Source organism: Plodia interpunctella, chromosome 5 (assembly GCF_027563975.2).
Source record: "Plodia interpunctella isolate USDA-ARS_2022_Savannah chromosome 5, ilPloInte3.2, whole genome shotgun sequence".
In the NCBI taxonomy this organism is placed as follows: domain Eukaryota; kingdom Metazoa; phylum Arthropoda; class Insecta; order Lepidoptera; family Pyralidae; genus Plodia; species Plodia interpunctella.
In genome coordinates this window covers 11,227,511-11,246,826 of record NC_071298.1, presented here as the reverse complement: position 1 = coordinate 11,246,826, position 19,316 = coordinate 11,227,511, and the positions used below count along the sequence as shown (strand labels likewise).

Here is a 19,316-nt window from a genome sequence, read left to right as displayed (position 1 = left end):
AAACATGTACAACTGGGCCGATATGAGATTCCGAGACATTTGAGATTTTGTGAAAAAAGGTGAAAAATTGGCATTTTGGGATCTTCATTGATTTTAATGCAAAGAGATACGTTTTCACATAATAAACGTCTCTAAATCATGTATACAACGTGAGAAAATTGAAATTGTATGTTTAGTAACTAGTAACAGTTTGAACTTTCAATGTCAGTTTCCCAACAATTTGATTTTTGTGTGAATTGTTAATATTTTTTTCCAAGAAATGTGAATATAGAATTGATTTTTTATTCCACGTATACAAATAGAAGAATGTCTATTCGCAGTAGACATTAGATTCCTTGTGCGCGGGTGAACGAAGAAAGTTTAAGAGTTCCACATAACCTTAGGGGTGCATAGAGGAAATCTATTCGATCGAATCAGTTTTTTTAGACGTAAACTTGATCATAAAAAGGGGTAGACGTGAAAAGGCGCAACAGTGGCGCCAAATTGTTCCTTGGTTTTTCTAATTATAATATCACTGTGTTTAAATTACCAGTGCTCAAACGTGATTTATATCACCGAAAGCAAATGGTGGTTTATGAAAATCATACCTATAAAGAAAGTCACAAATGCAGTAAAGGCGTATGTATGTACTTGTGATAAATATTATAATATATGACAATCGCCATGCACGGCAAGGTACGGCAAATTTTCTGTTCGTTCAATATACACATATACAAGAAAGTTACCTATCAAATTTTACGATCATTTTACTCATATATGAGCAGTTTTAATTTTATAATACTGATTACGGTTAAAGATTAATACTGACTTAAGTACTTACTAGATTAGAGAGTTTTACAGGGTTATCTAACCATCCATTATCGTCAAATTAAATAAATATAACATGGCATATTTCTAATTATCCTAATGATTTTTATACAGCATAACAGCTTATGAAAAAGAATAATGTTTAAGCATAAAATTTGAAAGATTCTATTTCAATTGGCACGTATATTTTTGATTTAAATATGGTATCCCATGAAGTTGTGTGCAAAAAATGTATCCAAGCCAATTCCCTAAAGACAAGCACTTGAGTGTGGGTTGGCGGTATCTTATTGAGCCCTAAAGTCTTTACCTCGCCGCGGAAGACAAAGAAAAAACATATTTATTTGATTGTTTGTAATAAAAAAGTTTCACGTGTGGTGTTTTTTTTTTTTATTGCGACTTTAAATTTTTTGGCGAGATGAACCACTTTTGATTGAACGCAGGCAAATAAAATAACATGATACTTTAAAATGTCTAAATTGAATAATACTTACTTATTAAATGAAGAATTAGATTCCAGAAAAATTACAATATTATTCGGGTAAAACCATAATAAATTATATACATCTAAACATCAACACACTAAAAAAACCCATCAATATCCGTCGTTTAGTAGATACAAGCATTGGGACAGACAGACAGATAGCGAGAAGCGACTTTGTTTACTATGTAGTCATTCTGAGCTGACGACAGTAGTGTGAAGACTTTTTTCCCTGTGTGACCTAATGGGTTGCTATGCAAACTTACATTATGTCTATCAGACTGGGATTCCCCTAATACATAAATTTGACGACAATGCATGATAAATTTTGTTTATTTTTGTTAAGTTTTTCATACAATACACACTGAATATATACCTAATATTCTTTCTTTTCGAGTGTGTTATTGCTAACACTGGCGTCAGATTTTATTCAAGTCACCTAAAGGCATCTAACATGACTTTTACGACTACCTACCGACAAGTGGTCGTATATACACTATAGTGAATTTAAAATGCATGTTTCCTCACGATGTTTTCCTCCACCGGAAGCAAGCCGTGATCGACGAAAATTACTATACATAAATCAGATTGGTATACAAACTCATATGGCACGAGTAGGATTTAAACCTGGGACCTTTCGATCGCAGAATTTATGATAATACAGTAACAGTAACCACTACTTCTCAGATAACTTGACATTGGAGCCCAGTTAAGTATTTACTTAAATAATCAGGTAAATTTCCCATGGGAGCCGTTTTTTTCGGGATGAAACGTACCCTATGTCCTTCTCTGTACTTCAAACTATATGTATGCAAAACTTCAAGAAGATTGGTTGAGTTGTTATAATAGTTTCGCATTTATAATATTAGTTAGGATAGTTAGGATTGACAGTAGGATCTTTCTGTGAATAACAGGGTAAGTTAGGGTGGATATTATTTTTATTATATTTTTTAAATAATGACAATCGTAAACGTAATAGTAAAGCACCATTTCTAATCTTAAAATCAAATCCTCTTACATTTGAATTGACATAATCTAGTTTTGATTTATTTTAAATAACTAGATTTTGCTTACCATTCCAAGAAAGGAATGATGCATATTGATCAGGCCCATGCGAACAATTCGACTGTGACAAAAAAGAAAAACAAATTTCGACCGATGCATTAATGACTGAAAAAATTGTAAATTCTTCTTGATTAGTTTCTGCGTCGTATTTATTATGACTAATGGCATTAATTTCCAGTAGTATGCCGCGATTGAGAGATAACATATAATGAATATAAGCAGGGAAAGTAGAAAAGGCTGGTCGCGTCGCTTTCGCTTCCGGCCGCATGGGGGCGCCACACTACTATAGAGAGCAATGGCGCTGGCGGTAATCGTGTAGAAAAGATTTAGTAATAAAAAAATGTTTTTATTTCAATACCTGAATACCACTTTTGATTGCATTAATTTAATTTCAGCCCTCATCAACCTACCGGTCGTTTTCCCGCCATTTTCTATGATCCTATGTCAGTGTTGTCTTCCATAGTTCCCTACGTAATATTTAGGTTTCATTAGATGACAATCTTAAAAAATAGTAAAATTACACAAATATAATTTAAGACCTTTCATCAGATAATTTTAGAAAAAAAAAATTGAAATCGTATGATTAAATAAAAATGAACAAGTAACAACGGAGAAATTGTTTGAAGTTTCAACGTACGTCAGTATCAAAATATATACATGACATGGCTTTAAGTAGAAAAAATACAGGTTACAACTAAAACTGATGTTCATATAAATCTAAAGTTCATAACGTTCGTTAACATGTTATATATAAGTAAGAATTAATCATAATAAATAAGTTTTAACCCCAGCTTTCAAAGAACCGGACTTTGAACATTTGGCGCAGTAAAAGCCAGACGAGAAGGAAAATCGCAGCCACTTCCTCGAGCGGAAATCGAAAGTGGATTGCGATCTAGGAGAAAACTGCATTGACGACCGGTGCATCAGCGATATTGCAACTGCATCGGTATCAGTTTGCTACTAGTAGCGACATCTTTTTAAAAGTTTTGGTACTATTTCAAATAGCGCCATCTAGTCATATTGCATATAATTAGTAAGTAAGATAAAATTTTAATAGTATTCCTACTCACCGCTAGATGTCACTAATTAGATTTTTTTAAAGCGATGTGTTGGTCTTTCTACGAAATAATAAAACACTGACCTTTACCTCCACCAGCATCATGCACCTGCGGCTTCCCGCTCGGCACCCGCTGCATTGGCGATGCACTTCCATAGTTCATAGTCGTTCCACTGTAATCCGAACTGATCGGTTCCTGCTTTATACCGCTAGATGTCGCTGCCAGTTTCTCAGCTAATAGCGGATTAGCAGATGCGATGTTATACCGTCCATTATTTATATTATTCGTAACAACATTGTTGATAGCGTGGGTCCCGGACCTCAACAACTGTTGTAGACGTTGCTGGCCGTTGTTTGGTATTAACTGGTTGTTTGGCTGGTAGTAGCCTTGTAGTTGGCTCCCGGATGGCGATGATATGTTGTTGTTTTCTTCTTGCTGAAAAAATAAAGATTTTCATGAAGATTAGAGTGAACTAGTTTAACGACCATATTGTACAGACAAAGATAGTATATGATAGATAGGTAAATGCCGGTCAGTTCCAAAACTTCAATGTAGATTATTTAGGAACAGCTATTATATAACTTTATCTGATTTTTGGGAAGATTCTTATTAAGACCTTTACTAACCTCATATAATCTCTGACTACACCGTTAACTATTATAAAACGTCTGGTGGGTATAGATGGTGTTGCATCTCAATATAAGCGCATACATATTACTATTTATTAGTGTTGGTAAATTATTATAACAAACAATTATTTATGAATTCAACTTACTTTTATTTCAATTGGCGGCACAGCCGACGCGGTAGCATTGGTCAAGTCAGTAAAAAAGGTGTCGAAATTGTCAAAAGCAGTTTCTCCAAGTTGCTTCAAGATGTCGTCAGGATCAGTTGCCTCCGAGCCGTCTGCCTCCAGGGTCAGTCCCCCAACAATGTTGGTCAGCTCGGCCTGGGAGAGTTCTCCTAAGGAAGTTGCCATTTGTTGTAGCTGCGCGGCGGCTTGCCCCCCGGCCGCCACTACCGCGTCCTGTGAACACAAAACACAGTAGCGTAGCTACTTTTGACGACGGCGCTTTTTGATTACAGATGGCGCTGCAACAAGCAAAAGCATGGTTTGGGTCTGTGTAAACTGATATGTAAGTAAACAATTCACGTTAGTCTTTGAAAAATTGATTGAACGTGTATAACAAAATGAATATTGTTACAACGGTGCACTATTTCATTTTCGTAGCATTTCATTAATTAAAGTGTGGATAGTTAGTCATTATTTCGTCTCTCGTCACAAGAAGGCGTTAAATAAGTGGTAGTGTTTTTCTTATTTGAAAAAAAATGTAAGTTAAGAAGAAATATCCATGAAATTAGTAGGTACCTATTAATTCCGTGGAAATATCTTATTGCATGTTATAAAAATATGAATGTGAAAACATGATTAATGAATGTTTTACTGCCAATAAGGCACACATATGAACAAGTCGCGCCTGAACAAACGTAGACACTTTACAGTATTTTTGGCTAATTACCCTATTGTTTAAATTAATATAATAATCAAGTTAACGTTTATTTGAAACATAATCACAATGTTAATATAATAACGAAAGGTGTCTACATTTACCAAGCAGCAAAAGGACCATTTACATGGAGCCAATACATGAGACTTTCGACAATTGATCAAATGTTCAGAGAACCAAATGTACTCACGTCGCGTCGTCTTACGGATTAGCTCTGTATAAATGGTCCTTATTGTTTACCTGAAGGCAATTAGAGAGGTCGACCATCCTGCCCTCATTCTCGGCAGACCACCATTCGTCTTCAATAAATGGCATCGCCAGCGCCGGGGCCGACGGCGCATGCGTCCCCGCCACGTTGTCGCGCCTACTCCACGCCAGATGGCGTTGTTCACTAGCACAAACACTAAACACTATTTTAACCAGAATGTATCTACACTAATAAATTCGTTCAAAATGTTTGGCAGCGTCTTGGACGGATCGTACATTATATAATCGATGTATAATTAAGCGAAGTTTAGGTACACGGTTGCGGAAGAACACATTTCGGTTGTCTTGGCTTCGCCGTAACGACGTCCCCGTTTTGGCCAGGTTACCTCACTCCTCGCAAACCAATCCTCTTCAGCAGCGACCTGCGAACATTGAAAGCGTAGGCTTTCACGTCTTTTATGATGGTCTATCTAACTCATTGATGGGTTAATATATATACTTTTTTGACTTAAGTATTCTTAAGGCAATAACTTCAATTATTTAAAACCCAAATACGTTCGAAAAATTGAATTGATTTCGTTCTATATTCGTGTTGTATATGCGTTTCATTTTTCATCTTTACTTCATTATCATTACGTATAAAGAAGTAATACAATATGTCAAAAATGTTAGTGATTGGTTATAGCTGTAAGAGATGAATTTCAATAATAATTTGTGAATTTTAATACATTTTAACTAATATGGCACAAATAAGACCATAACAGCTTCCTTTCCAAACAAATTAATTTACAGTAATCATACATTCTTCAATTTGTGAATTTGTGAATTTTAATACATTTTAACTAATATGGCACAAATAAGACCATAACAGCTTCCATTCCAAACAAATGAATTTACAGTAATCAGGCCTTCATAAAGGTAAGTAAGTACATACAGAGTTTTTGTACATAACTTTAGCTTCAAAATAAATAAAAAAATCTACGCGTCGAGATCACCTGGCGACGTCCCAGTGAATGTCGAACCTGCGTCGATACAGCATAGAGGCAGCGCGCCGCACAACTTTTGCGCACACGCCCACCGCTCTGAAAAAAAAAAAAAACAAAATTGAAGCACACCAATCGCAATTCATTTTACCGGCAAAACGCTGAACGCTCAAATGAGCGGGATTGTGTCATTGACGCCTCATCACTAATACCTACCTAACATATGAATCAATTTAATAAAAGGTGTGACCTTGATAAATCTGCATACAGACTCGAAATAAGGGTTTCATAAATACCATTTTTTTAAGTTTATACAATTGAATTATGAAAAATTAATCAACTGTCTGCAAATACCTTTAAAAAGCATGGCTGGCAGTTCATTACAATCTACTAATGCAACAAAGTAAAATGAAAATATGAACAGAATAGATGAGGTTCAATAACACCATGTTTTTCCAACACACTTTGAATTGGCTTCGCGCTGACAGTTCTCATAATGAGCTATAAAAAGTCCATTTAATAATGATTACTGCATGAACATAACATACGCGTAATAGGCAGGCTCATTAAAAAAAAAAACAATGTGCGGAACTGAGCTGTGCCACGAAGAAATGGCGGGCGAGTTGGCGGCAAAAACGACAACAGAGGTCTTTCACTGTAATTATTGTACGCAAAAAGGTGACTTTTGTTTTCTAAATGCTTCCTAAACATACTTTCTTCGCCGCGTCATTGTAGGTATACTTTGTTATCGAAGTAAAGAATTGCAATGGTTTTCGGGAGTCCCTTTTTTCGTGTAATTTATTTTGGCATAATAGGTTTAGGATATAATAGATTTTTGCCATACGAGCATTAATGTTGCACAATTAAATTTTAAGTTTCATTAGGTAAATTATGCTTCAAATATTTGTGCATAAACATGCGTAAGAATGTTGTGCCGTGTGGTTCCGGCTTAGAATGGGACCACTCCAAGTCTTCCCGTGGATGTCATAAAAGGCGACTAAGGGACAAAAGCACTTCCATGCAGTGCAACAACAGCATTCCCAAGGTGGGTTGACATCTGGTGGCGACAGGTCATAAAAGACGCAAAACAAACAATAGCATTCCCAAGGAGGATTGACGTCAGGGTGGCGGTCCGTTATAAAATTTAAGCCAAAACTTATTACAGTAAGTTTTTACATATTGTACCGACCCCACATGATATAAGGTCAAGAAGAAGAAGAAGTTATGCCATATATGCCTTAAAAATCGTTATGCCATAATAGAGTATGCTATATTACACTATGACTAAAATTTTTATGCATAAAGATAGTGATACGGTTTTTGGAGATTTGCAGAGAAATCAGATCAAAGCATCAGCAAAAATGTTCAATCAGGGATTTGGAGAATTATAATAATCTTGTTAGCAAAACCGTCACTGAAACTTCGTCTTTGTCCGAAACTGAACTTTCGCTGTAATATCTCAGAAAATAAAATCTATACTATTATATAAATAGAGGTAAGCGTTTGTGAGTTTGCATGTTTGAGGCGGGTAATCTCCGAAACTACCGAACCGATTTCAAAAACTCTTTCACCATTAGAAAGGTACATTATCCAAGATTGCTATAGGCTATTATTATCTCAAAATTCCTACGGGAGCGAAGCCCCGGGTAATATCTAGTCATAAATAAAATGACTTATCTCAATTTATTATTTTAATATGTGTGCAATTTTCTATTCTTCATTTGGGTGACAGTTTCCATCATATAATTATTATTTAAAAAAGTGTGTATCGTTCCAAACTTCTTTTGACATAAAATACTCATATATATGTATTATTCATAATCATAACGCAGCAATAAACTACCTAGCTACCTACTAATTTAAAAAACTTTTCATTTATAATAAAATATAAAATTAATTATTATTATACTATAAAATTCCGACGCAAGTTATGTCAGCTTAATGTTTTTGTATGTTGACGGCTGTTCGGTGAAAAGTGAAATGGCGGGAAAAAGTGATTGAAGAGATGCGATCCGATACCCAACATGATTGTCATGGTTACCTACGGAAAAAGTTGCATAACCTAAAGAGGGATACATTTCTGCATTAATGTCTTTCAGTGCATAGGATTTGTTCTTTATTTTTTAGTATAATAAATTAGATGTCGTTACAGAAATACTTTCCTTATTTATGTAAAAGGTTGAGTCAACTCAGTGATAGATGGCGCTGGAAGGACATATTATTCAGTAACAGCGCCATCTATCATCAAATAGAATAAACATTTTGTATATTGTATTACTATGAAATTACGATATAATTTATAAAAATTACTTCATCACTGGGTAAATTAAAATTGTATTAATCAATAATTAAAATAATTATATAACTTGATCGTAATTGAATCAAAATTTATTGCTTTTATATAAAAATAATGAAAACGCTAACATTTAAGTCTTATAAAGTAAATAATGAATTTTCCTCAATAGCTTGATTTATAGACAACAGCCGAGCCTTGAATTCACTTCCTAGTGCACTTGAGGACCTTGCGCTGGCGCAATACTGATACTAATTACTGAAGCTTGTTTACAGTATTAGGTATTGTTTGATGTTGCAATGCTGTAATAAAGTTGCATGCTATTTTTGTATAACAATGATTGTTTTTTAATTAAAATCAATTAACCCTTTCAGTAGGTAATATTGATTACACAGTGTGGTGAGCATGAGTTTTTGTGAGAACTAAATCGTTATGACAACGTCATAGTTGTTATAAACATTAACAGCGCCTATACTGTGAAATTTATTGTTTTTTCATCATTATTTTTTAAATGTTTATAATTTTATACATGATAGAAAACAAAACGCCTCAACTTTGACGTCGATGTTGACATTGACAGCTTTATCTGTCACTTGTCAGTAGTTGTGGTTTTGTTTTGATTCATGCCTGTTTCGAAAAGGATATTTATTTAAAGATATAATGTCTGTAACCATAAAAAAAGAAGATTCCCCTTCCTCAGATTCAGAAGTGATTCCGTCCAGTTCAAGATTTGATCCTATGCAAGCGTTGTACTCTGACAAAGTTGTTGTACCGGTGAGAAATGCGCCAATGTATGAAACTGTGAGACAATTTGAAGATGCCCAGAAAAATAAAGAAATCTTAGCCGTCGGTGAAAGTGAATTGGTTCGAAAGAGAGAGCAAGAGAAGGAGACAAAACGGCTTGAAAAGGAGAAACTTGTAGAAGAAAAGAATCGTCAGCGTTTTGCACAATACAGAGGTAATTTTGAGGTTATGTTATTGTTGACAGTTGTCAGTTGTCTCATTCACAGAAATCCATTAAAACTTGTTGTCAACATAGACTAAGTTAAAAATGTCTATTATGTTGTTATGTTTCAAAGCTATGCATGTGAGTGTGTACACACAAAATCGACAGAGTTGTAAAAAGTCTCAAGAAATAAGTTTGTATTAATTATTAAAATAAAACCTGGGAATTAATTATCCTATTTCTGTATTAAAAAGTGGGATATAACATTCTATTATTTCATGATCCATTAGATGACAATGAATAATTATCTCAGTTAATTTATGGTAAAAAATTTTTTTTTGTTCCTCGAAGGTTCCAGTGCTGTGTTGATGATTTATCAGATAAATACTGCATTCCAATTATTTTGATAGTAGCTGTCGCTATTGGCTTAGACGGGGAGATTATTGTTTTGTATTGTTACCCCTTAGAGATGGCTTTTCCAGAAAGAGAGAAGTCTTTATAATTAATTTAAACTGAAAATGAGATATTTTCATTTTCAGCTTAAATTAATTAAATAAAGACTTCTCTGCAGAATTTTAAGGTGCCATGTTCAGAGGTTTTGGTCTGTGCGTCTGTATCCAATAAAATCAGTGTCAATATAGACATTTTATCATTCCACCAACAAGCCTACTATCCGGCTAAACATTGTTTTTAAGCTTTCTGACTCTTGGGTATGTCTATAGGGTAAGACATATACTATGATTTTATATATTATTAGAAAGAAAAAAATAACATTGTAAGAAACAATAATGGTAAGCCGATCTGGCATGATAGGGACCAACACTGTTCAAATGAGTTTCTTTCGACATTTCTTCTCAGCAGTGGTCGTTCCGAAATGCCAGTAGTTTGTAGCTTGTGAGAAATAACTATAAATATTGCCGAGAAAAAGTGCATGTGAAGGTCTAATTTCTGAATAAATTATTTGAATTTGAATTTATGAATGATATTGTATCTGTTTGGTATTTGGCTAATATTCCATATAAATTATATTGTTTGTGTTGGGTGTTATAAATGATTGTAAACTAGAATTGAACATAGTATGTTTCTAAATGCAAGGAATGCTTCTCTGGACTACAGGATCACATTGCTAGACTGTTATATGGAAAATAATGCCTATTATATACAAATAGAGTGTAATATGCCTTAGTGGGGTTTATTATATAAGGCTAACATAGTATGGAGATGGATTATGATATATTCCTTGTTTAGTATGGACTAAGCGGTTAAGACTAACAAGTATAGAGAGATTCTAGTATGTGTTTAAAACTACTTTTGACATATTTGGCGTTAAGGCGCATAATATGATGTATAAACAAAATGAAACATAGTTTGAAAGGTTGGCTAACAAAGTATAGAGAGCTTCCAGCATGTGTTTGGAGCTACCCCGCGTATCGTCAGGTCACGTACACGAGGTCAGTCTAGGCCGTTCAACGCACGCGAGTCTGTGTCAGCGGCGGCCGACGACCCTTCCCCCCTCGTGCTTCCCCCCTCGCCCGCGCAGTCGGGATAATCTACGGGCCCACCCAAGCGGACAGTTGTAAGGATTCTTTGATTTTAAGGTTTTTGAGGGCACGTGATTATACTTTGGTTAGACTAGCTCCTGCCAGTGACTACGCACGCGTTCTATCTATATACTATTTAGATGATAATTGTATGATAGTGAAAGTCTGCAAAATTGATAAGAGATGAAGCGAAGACCACACATTACGACAGATTCTTAACATACTAAAAATACCCACACCCATAGGTAGACCATTTTCCACCTGGTGGACCGATATACAAAAGTGAAACCAGAGGCAGAACAAATCCCATCACAACCCGGAGCGAAGTTCTCTGGCGGGGCTTTATTAGGAGACCTGATCCTCAGTGAAATAATGGATGATGAAAAAGTGAGAAAAGTGCATTTAGAAATAGATAAAATGATACGATCGAAAGCGTACGTAATAACAGATGTAAAAAGCGATCTGTGGAAGCGATCTTTTCCAATTTATAATGAGCTAGCAATAGCATATATCACTCTTCAGCTCTCCAGCTGTCTCCACACCAAAAATCATCTCAATCCAATGCTCTATCTCGACGTGAAAGAAGGACAAACAAACAAATAGACTTTCACATTCATAATAGTCGTACGGATATTAATGATTGTAAAAAAATTGTAGTCAATTATGAGTTAAACAAAATAACCAAAACAAACGCTGACGTAACTAGAGTCCGAGCGGTAGAAAAAAAAGGGGTTTACGTAAGACGTTGCCGCCGCCGGGGCATTGGGTCACGAACGCCATGCAAATGAGCTGATGCCATTGTTGATAGCTCGTCATTCAGCCTGTTGTCTAGTCCAGGACTTGTTGCCTGATTAGCATTGTATCAGATATTGATATGTTTATTCAGAAGTCACAACGTATATTGAAGTAATAGTTTTGGTTCGACCATTGCTGAGACGAATCTGCCACTGAATGATACTTCTTTATATGCTATTCAAAATTCGACTAATATTCGCCACGCTTTCTCTGAATATAGGTTATGCTGTTGAGAAATTAGGTTCCATAACATATAGAAGACAGGAGAGGGAGTAAGAGAACATAAAGAAACATAGAAAACACTTCATTGGTATTGAAAAATTCATGATTGAAGAATGATGAAGCTAATTCATGTTTAACTCGACAATCAATTTAAATTATACGAGATATAGTTACAACTGTCACCTGTTCATTCGCACCTGTCTCTGTCCTTGTGAAGATTTCTTTATTCATGACAGACGGTGTCTTTAATCAATCACTTTGGTTCATTACCTTCGATGTTCATAAAATGGCCCTAATGGGCGCCAAATTTTTATTCTGTATAAGTACTTTTTAATTTTGCCAATAGATACACGTTTTGACTAAAGAATTCGATTGGTAAAATAAATGTGAATATCCAAATTTCAAAACGCATAAAGATTCAGAAGTCTGATACAGACCAACAGCTAATTTACAATAAATTTAATTTAGAAATTGGTTTATCAAAACAAGCAACGTCTAAACAAACGTCTGCCGCTTGCGACAATTATTTTTTGAAACCTATTTTATTTATAACATTGATTAGTATCAAGAAAGCTAATTACGCAATTTGGTAATTACCACTATCTCGTAATTGAACTGACATATTAACCTTTATTTTTAATCAAAACCTGTGGCTTTGGCACGCGATTGCGTGACAGATTCGCAATTTTGGCGCCGATTTGGCTAAAATAGTAGAGATTGGCAGATATGGCGGAGAGCGCAGCTGCCTCGCTCATTGTCTCTGCGAGTTTATTGTCTTCTTTTGTGCAATAGCTGTTTATTGTGACCAATTTAGGTGTGTAGTGTATCTAGGCTCTATCTTTGTAATTGTTACGCAAATCCTTTTAGATGTGGAAAACGATCGAGTTTCACGAGTGTTCACCTAATAAGACGCACATTATTTTGACTTTAGTCATACTTTTGTGCCTGTGCAATTTCAAATTTATTGCGTTCTTTTTCTTTAATTATTATAAATATCAATATCTTTTTAAAATTGCGAACAGGATTCATTTCCTTTCCTTTAACATTTTCTAGACATTTCGTCTTAACTCATGTTTACCCATTCTTTCGTTTCTTCTAAAGTATCATAATTAAAATGGACTAGAATTAACATTAAAGCACGCATATCTTGATGGTTGCTAAAGCTATAATCAGCTCGTCTCGGAATGCCATACAAATACAAATTCTAATTTAAACTCGAGTGTTTCAATCGATGACTGAATCGATGATCAGCCCGCGATAACCAAATACGGCCGAGCTAGTACGTAGATTCTCTTGTAATCTAACCGCTGAGTTACGGCTTACCCCAACGTCATAGGTGAGCGACAAACTTGGCACACTATACATCAAATAGCATGGCGGTAATGCATTAGCTTACGGCGACTACACATACAGTCCACCGTAGTCGCCGTATAACATACGCGCAGCGTTCAGTCGCTCATCTAGGACCAGGCTTAGACTTTCGCAGTGTACATTTACAATTGTTGCGTAACAGCTTTCCACACGAGCGGGATCAGTGGGACGCATGTTGTCTCTTTCACGCTGCATCGGTCGTTGACGTCTCCAGATTCGCAGATTGTTTTTGCGTTCCATTTTGGGGGGCCAATGATATTTTAAATTTGAAAATAGAATATTGGGATTCGATTTTGTAGATCTGGCTAAGTGTTTGAAAGAAATGAAAATGGAATGTTGATGTTCTACCAAATGAGAAATTAGGTCCAGATTATGATTAAGCCTAAATCTGATGGGAGGAATTTCGGAAAGCTCTAATCGACTGCTAGAAATATTATCAATTAATTTAAGTATTAAGAACAATGTTTGTGAATATGTAAGAGAGAAATGTGCTTTCATACGTGACGTCAATTAGCCAAGGATAGAATTAATCCAAATAGAATCCCTGGATCCAAAGGGAATAAGATCAAATAGCTCGTCATAAAAAAATGAGGCCATTGTCACCATTCGTATATTTCACGCTACTCCGAAATCCTATCTCATAGTTCTCGTAAATGTCGCTTAAATCTGAGATGTAAATTTAATATAATTACACTGTTTAAGGTTATTGTGTATATAATGTTTACTACGTTACTAATGATAAGGACTAATTCTCTATGATAAGATAATTATTCTTTATAGACGCCCGGCAATATGTCTGCGTCTGCACCATACGTTCCACATCAAACTCTTGGACGGCTTGCACTCCTATTTATCTATTGAAAACTATGCATTATACTGTGGGCGGCTATTATTAGCGCAATCTTTATTTATAAGCCCTGTCCAGCCTCCATTGAATTGAAATTACGTCAGGTTTAGGTTTCAAACATGAATCAGATTTATCTAGATTTCAAGCGACATTGATAAGGCGAAAAATTCCACGCGAACGAACTTATCAACGCGAATATAATGTAAACAATCTCGCATGTTTTAATTTTAGTAAATACTAATAATAGAGCGTATTGTGCATAATCGCGATGCACAAAATCGGCACGTGCGATTCGCATAATCACGAAACGGAACGTAAGTTGCAAACGGAAGTGATGCAATGGAACGCGTTTCGGCGTACATCTGTGTAAACATGGCGTTGGCGCGCTTTTCTGAATGGCATGATGGCGGTGCGTTTCCCGCGCTCGCGCGGCCGACGACCCCGGCGCGCGGTCAGCGCCCGGGGATAGTCGAGTGAAAGTAATTCGCGATCGCCGACCGCGTGCGAGCCATGCCTCCCTGGTACCTCGGCTCGAGAGCCGCATAGATTTATCGTTAGTTTATGTATTTATTTTTAAATTAACTGCCAGTGACTTCTTATTATGCCATAGACAACACTTTATTTTTCTTTTTGATGATAGGATAATTTTGTGCTATACTGCCTAGTTACAGACAAAAATTTACATTCGAGATCAGTATCTAAACAGGAACCTGTTGCTTTAATTAATTCTCACAGCTTTAATTAATTCCCACAGCTTTCATTTCGCGTGGATTTTACGGTCATATTATTATAGACGATTAAATATGACAGTTTTTCTTTTCTAGGAATTGATTTGTTGTTTGAAGAATATTGATAGATGGATTTTCCTAAGTTGATGGTATGGCAACCATTATAATTTGAATTTTGATCTCAATACTTGTGAGTTCAAATCATTTCATAAAGAGCCTCTTAAAGTATCTCCCGAAAGGAATTATAAAATTATACTGTTTTCCTGGAAAACATTTTCGTCTTTAATCTCGTTGCTCAAAATATGGTATTCTGAGTAATATTAAAATAAGGGTTTTGGAAATTGACTCATGAAATGGAAAGAAACGCATAATTAGGGCTGTGAATGTTGGATTTCTGGATATAACTGGTATTAGATGAGATAAACGAGCACATGTTTTATCCACGAAACAGTTTACTAAATGTAAAAAAAAAATGTATCCTTTGAATTTGCCCGTGAAAATAAATTAGAAAGAGATAATATAATTAACGTAAAGCCGTGTAATTACACCGAGAATCGAAGTCATATAGTGTAAAAAAAACAAGTTGATTATTTTTCCACATTGGGAACCGAACCTGTTGACCATCATCTACGTTTACTCCATGACGGAGGTTATGAAATTTCAAAAAAAATAGTTACAATGAACGGAAACAACTTTAGGCTATTTGAAATGGCACCCATTTTTCACCACTTCTTTCCAGTTCTACTCACATGTAATTTTTGTGTGTTCTGGCGTACTTAATGACCCTGCCAACCCTACGGGGCTGCTCATTAGAGGTACATTGATTCTGAGAAAGTCAAGAATCACCGTCTTTTCAGCAAAAACTGCTCATATTCGGGTTCAAAGACACGTAAAAAGAAATGACGCATTTCGTACACGGTGTGAACTTATTGATCCGAATTATTTTTGTCGGTCATCATCGCGTTCGTAGCGATCAGATGTGGGGTTTACGCCCAGTAAATTCGTCCTCTTAATTTTTAATATATGTATAAGACCTATATTTATATCTTTGGGGAAAAGGCTGCGGTGAAGTTTGTCGCGCCGCTTCTTCTTCACCTGCGCTTTGAAAGTCGGCAATAGACTTAGTTTAAGTAATTTTTTGACATCAATAAGTGATGTATATTATTCTAAATTGAATAAAGAATTTTGAATTTGAATTTGAAAGTATATCGTCAAAACGCCCAGCATGAACCCAACTAAAGGGTTTGTTTGAGCCCAAGTTTTTGGAAATATTAAGCCCTAAAGCCCATCTCTGGTAGCGAAGAATATCCTGAACAAATGTGATGATACACTAGCTGTAACCTTGACAAGCGCCGCCTTCGTAGGAATTTCGGAGAATCCCGAAGAAATTCTAGAGATCTAAACCCGCGTTTAGCTGTTTCTGTGTGAAAGAGTAAAATAATATCGGAAAATTTTAACATACTTTATATTTATTTATAATGATATTATTATATGAAGAGGAAGGACAGACTAAAGAAAGACGGTTGGATCGTGTCAATGACCACGAGAATGTAAAATGCCTATCCTACAAAATACCGGAGAAGGCAAAGGAAAAAGATGAAATAAGAGATTCGAAAAGACGGCTCAATCCCCAGACACCGTTGCCGTGAATTTAAGAGGAGGCCCGATCACAAATCGACTGAGAGAAGAAGAAGAAAGGATCGAACAGCTGACGCACTGATATCAAATGAGATGTTGATTTTAAGAAGCAAGGTATACCCATAAAATCTATAGCAAATGGACATAAATAAAATCACAATTGCAGTGAATAGTTCATTGTAGCGTAAATAGCGTGATGTGCTTACATTTTTATACCTCGTTTACACCCTCGCACTTCAGTATACAAAGGTGACGGTGTTACGACAATATTGTAACAGATGCTATATGTGTGTCGTGAGGACGTTGACACTGCAAAATATATTATTGTATTACTAGCTCGAGCTATTAAATACTTTTCCATGGTTAAAACAGGTAGTATACAAGGTATTATTCGTGTCGGGAGTCGAAGACAATATTTATCATATTAGAGCACATGTGACCAAGTAGACCCCTGTATCATTGGCGTTGTTATGATATTTTATATTGGAGATAACGCAATTGGGGCACGATGAAAGTTAAATCAATAACAGATTTAAGAACAAAAGTTTAAGCATCGAAAACATGCTTTGTGGTTTACAGTTTGTTTAGGACATTGCTGGCTGAATCATCTGGTTATGCATACAATGTGTTTTGCTTTGTTTTAGAAGGCACAAGACACTTTAGTGATCATGAAGGGCTAAATTGCCATTTTTATACTCTGAGTGTAATAGTATTATGTATTAATATTTTTGTTCAAGACATAAAAATATTAATACATAATACATATCAAAAACTAAAAAGGCCTCGCTCGATACTTGATAATGATTCAATCAACGAACCATAGATTAATAAGAAGAAGTTCAAGAGAGAAGAATCATATTTTCCAAGAAGGATTATGTTCCCTGTCCTACTGATACTAAGACCAACTAAAATACTAAACGCATATCTATACTAGCGGTTCGGTCTTGGCAATACCTCTAGGGGAAAATTTACAACAATCTCGCTTGTTCACTTCCTCCCAAAGCAATCATCATCGCCTCTAATGTCCACCTCTGAGCATTTGTTCCCACAATCTCCCATACGATAACGGTGCAGGATTATTTACCTTGTGTTAGGAACTTTGACCCTTCGCAAATTTCTGTTTCGTAATATTTGTAATTCTAGATTATATTTATAAAAGTATGTGAATAGATGTTTTCTCTCCTATAATAATTAGCACGCGGATGAAATCAAATACGGATTGTAAAATCTGGGAATCGTTTTTGATGTCATAAACATTCTTGGAATCAACATTCACGTAAATCATGTAATATGTAAATCTGTGGAAATCAACATTTTTTTATTTAAATTTCTAGGAGTAGGCCTTTTTATCACGAACATTTTCACAACAATTAAGTTGGAATCTACTTAAACTTTCAAATACTTATTGACAACCAAAGTTCTTGTCAAAACGAAAAATCTTGAATCGTTAAAAGATGCTTGACGGCGTTTCGTATTTTTATTGCATACAGATAATCAGATTGTTCGGTGAAGGTCGTTGTATGGAGTTCCTTTAGCCATCTTCTACATCAGTTAAGCTACACTACATTATATTTAATTATATATTCTTTAGCGCTCGCACCAACTTCCAAGGAAAGGAAGGCTTTAGCGAGCTTTGTCAAAAACGTTGTCGTCACTCGCTAAAGCAGAAATGTCGCTGAGTTTCGACCATTTTGGTTGCTGCAAAACAGCAAATGTTTTGTACTCTTTTAATTTAATGGTCTGCAGTTTTCTGTTCGTGTGTGTGTGTGTATTTGTATTGTGATTTATTTATCTACATGTAGGTACCTGTTACCATGTTACATTTGCCTGTTTGCAGACCTACTGCCAGAGCGCAGACAGAGGCGTGTGGTCAATGTGCTGACTCGTATCGATAGGACCATCGGGCCGCTGTCTGCTCTCAAGGATTGCGTCGACAACAGGCTCAGACTGAAGGTATGTTGCAATCGAACAATTATTCAAACCAGCTCTGATTAAAACGAAATTTATGGCGCTGACGGTCAGTAATGAATAGATACAAGAAGAAAAAAGACATGGAACAATTATATTTTACAAACTATTATTTACCTGTCTGTAATCAAATGTTGCAAGTTTAATTTCACCTATTTCATGATTCTAATTGCCATTTTCAACATCGCTTCAGTTGTTAGGACAATGCATTATTATGATAAGCACGACCTGGTGCACCCAACACGGGGGATCCTTAATATTTAATCCAAAATAAAAATGAGATGAAACATATCTGGAATCGAGCGGGCATTGTACCCACGCCCCTGTCTTTCCAGGACAGTGTTTTTAACAGTCACTGCAAGGACATAATTTTTTGCCACGTGTTAAACGACGTCTGTAACACCAAGGGTGTCACACGGCCCTGATCTATTTGATCTCTGATGTATCTTATAATCCCCCTTTTGAAGACTGTAAAAAACTGCGCAGAACTGTAAAGAATTGTAGTCACTGGAGAATCCGTGGCAGTAATAATAAATGTAAATAATTATTATGATCTCAGAAATGACTAATTTGAAGACGTGGCTTTTGCGCACTCTTGAGATTTAAAATGGCATAAAAGTGGCTTATGACGAGACAGAAACCTTGCCGACCTTAAAAGTACAAACTATCTGCGTGATGTTGACGTTGTCATAAGCATTACAGCTCTGCATCCATCCTTTATGCACTTGGCTGCCGGCCAATCCGGAACAGCCGTCGTTGATGACTGATGCCGCTAAAATAGAAACAAAGCCCTTTCTACTTGGGCGAAAATCCCGGGTTATAACAGGAATGTAGGTTGATGGTTTTCCGCAAGGAATATGT

General features: G+C 35.8%; 2 protein-coding genes across 4 annotated transcripts in view; one reads left to right on the top strand and one right to left on the bottom strand.

The window, feature by feature from the left end:
* The window catches only part of Eip74EF (Ecdysone-induced protein 74EF), a 209,375-nt gene that overhangs the window by 121,764 nt on the left and 68,295 nt on the right, over positions 1–19,316 (bottom strand). Inside the window, exons 4-7 of one of the 3 annotated variants that reach the window (XM_053746007.1) lie at positions 6,106–6,205; positions 5,157–5,545; positions 4,184–4,435; positions 3,492–3,843 (exon numbers count right to left, since the gene is read on the bottom strand). In XM_053746007.1, coding sequence (XP_053601982.1) covers positions 3,492–3,843; positions 4,184–4,435; positions 5,157–5,231 — 679 coding nt within the window. In that variant the 5' untranslated portion in view covers positions 5,232–5,545; positions 6,106–6,205. The remainder of the gene's footprint in view (positions 1–3,491; positions 3,844–4,183; positions 4,436–5,156; positions 5,546–6,105; positions 6,206–19,316) is intronic. The other 2 variants (XM_053746006.1, XM_053746008.1) reach the window with 2 other exon arrangements.
* Lsm11 overlaps positions 8,984–19,316 on the top strand; it is a 41,586-nt gene continuing 31,253 nt past the window's right edge. Inside the window, exons 1-2 of the mRNA XM_053746029.1 lie at positions 8,984–9,357; positions 18,325–18,440. Coding sequence (XP_053602004.1) covers positions 9,060–9,357; positions 18,325–18,440 — 414 coding nt within the window. The 5' untranslated portion in view covers positions 8,984–9,059. The remainder of the gene's footprint in view (positions 9,358–18,324; positions 18,441–19,316) is intronic.